A 1,085-nucleotide genomic window follows, 5' to 3' on the forward strand; every position below is an offset into this window, starting at 1 on the left:
GGTGTGTGTGTGTGTGTGTGTGTGTGTGTGTGTGTGTGTGTGGCAGTGAGGGGTTGGGGGTGTTGAAGCCAGGCTTGGGGGGGGTGGTGGTGGTGGTGGCCAAGGCCGGCAGTGGTCAAGATCCCATGACATTTACCTCCTTCAGGAGGGGCCCCAGGGTGGTGAAGCTGGGCCGTTGCTCAGGGTCAGCAGCCCAGCATTGCAACGCGATCGAGTATATCTCCGAGGGGCAGTCAATGGGTTGCTCGAGGCGCTGCTTCTCCCGGTCGACCAGCGTCAGAATCTGCAGAGAGAGAGAGAGAGAGAAAAAGAGGTCACAGCATCACTGCGCCGAGCCCAGACCTCCACAGGGAGACGGTATGTGGGAAGTGTCAATGGGGGGGGGGGGTCACTAATATGTTCCCACCTTCTCCCCAAGCCCCGCGAAGCCATTAAAACCGAGAACATTTATCAGTGGCCTGGCCTCTACTGCCTCCTGTAGGAGAGAATACCACAGGCCCCCCCGACTCCCTGGTTTCTCCTCATCTCTGTCCTCTATGGCCTGCCCCATATCCTTAGGCCATGACCCCCCACCCCTGTCCCCCGGGTCTGGGCTCCCTCTGTCCTTCCTGCGTTTGGTCTGTCCACACCTGGTTGAATCTGCCTCTTCCTGTCAGTGTATACCATGTGACTCCAGGCCCACAGCAACGGGGGTTGACTCCTAATCCGCCCTCCGACATGGCCGCAGCAAGCCGCTCGGGTCAAGGGGCTAGTAGGGATGGGCGGAACAAACCCTGGGCCACGTGCAGTGGGCCAGCATTGACCCGCATGCCTGAATGGCCTGTGTGCGGCCAACATGCTCAGATCCACATGATAGCGGGCGTGTGATTGGACTGAACAGGAGGCAGAGGAGATTTACCAGGATGTTGCCCTGTTCTGGGCTAATTTACCAGGATGTTGCCTGGTCAGGAGAGATTTAGAAGCGTGGTTGCAATGCCACGTCATACAAAGCTATGGGCCAAGTGTAGGCAGTTGGGATTAGAATAGTGAGGTGCTTTTGACCAGCACAGAGTCAATGGGCCGATAGGCCTTTTACTGTCCATGTC

At 57.8% G+C, this 1,085-nt stretch overlaps 1 protein-coding gene across 1 annotated transcript in view; it reads right to left on the reverse strand.

Moving 5' to 3' along the window:
- Positions 1-115: 115 nt before the first annotated feature.
- Positions 116-1,085, reverse strand: part of LOC125487774 (activated CDC42 kinase 1-like) — a 23,082-nt gene continuing 22,112 nt past the window's right edge. The window contains exons 7-8 of the mRNA XM_048620042.1: positions 407-475; positions 116-283 (exon numbers count right to left, since the gene is read on the reverse strand). Coding sequence (XP_048475999.1) covers positions 116-283; positions 407-475 — 237 coding nt within the window. The remainder of the gene's footprint in view (positions 284-406; positions 476-1,085) is intronic.

This window comes from Rhincodon typus, chromosome 45 (genome assembly GCF_021869965.1).
Source record: "Rhincodon typus isolate 14 chromosome 45, sRhiTyp1.1, whole genome shotgun sequence".
Classification (NCBI taxonomy): Eukaryota; Metazoa; Chordata; class Chondrichthyes; order Orectolobiformes; family Rhincodontidae; genus Rhincodon; species Rhincodon typus.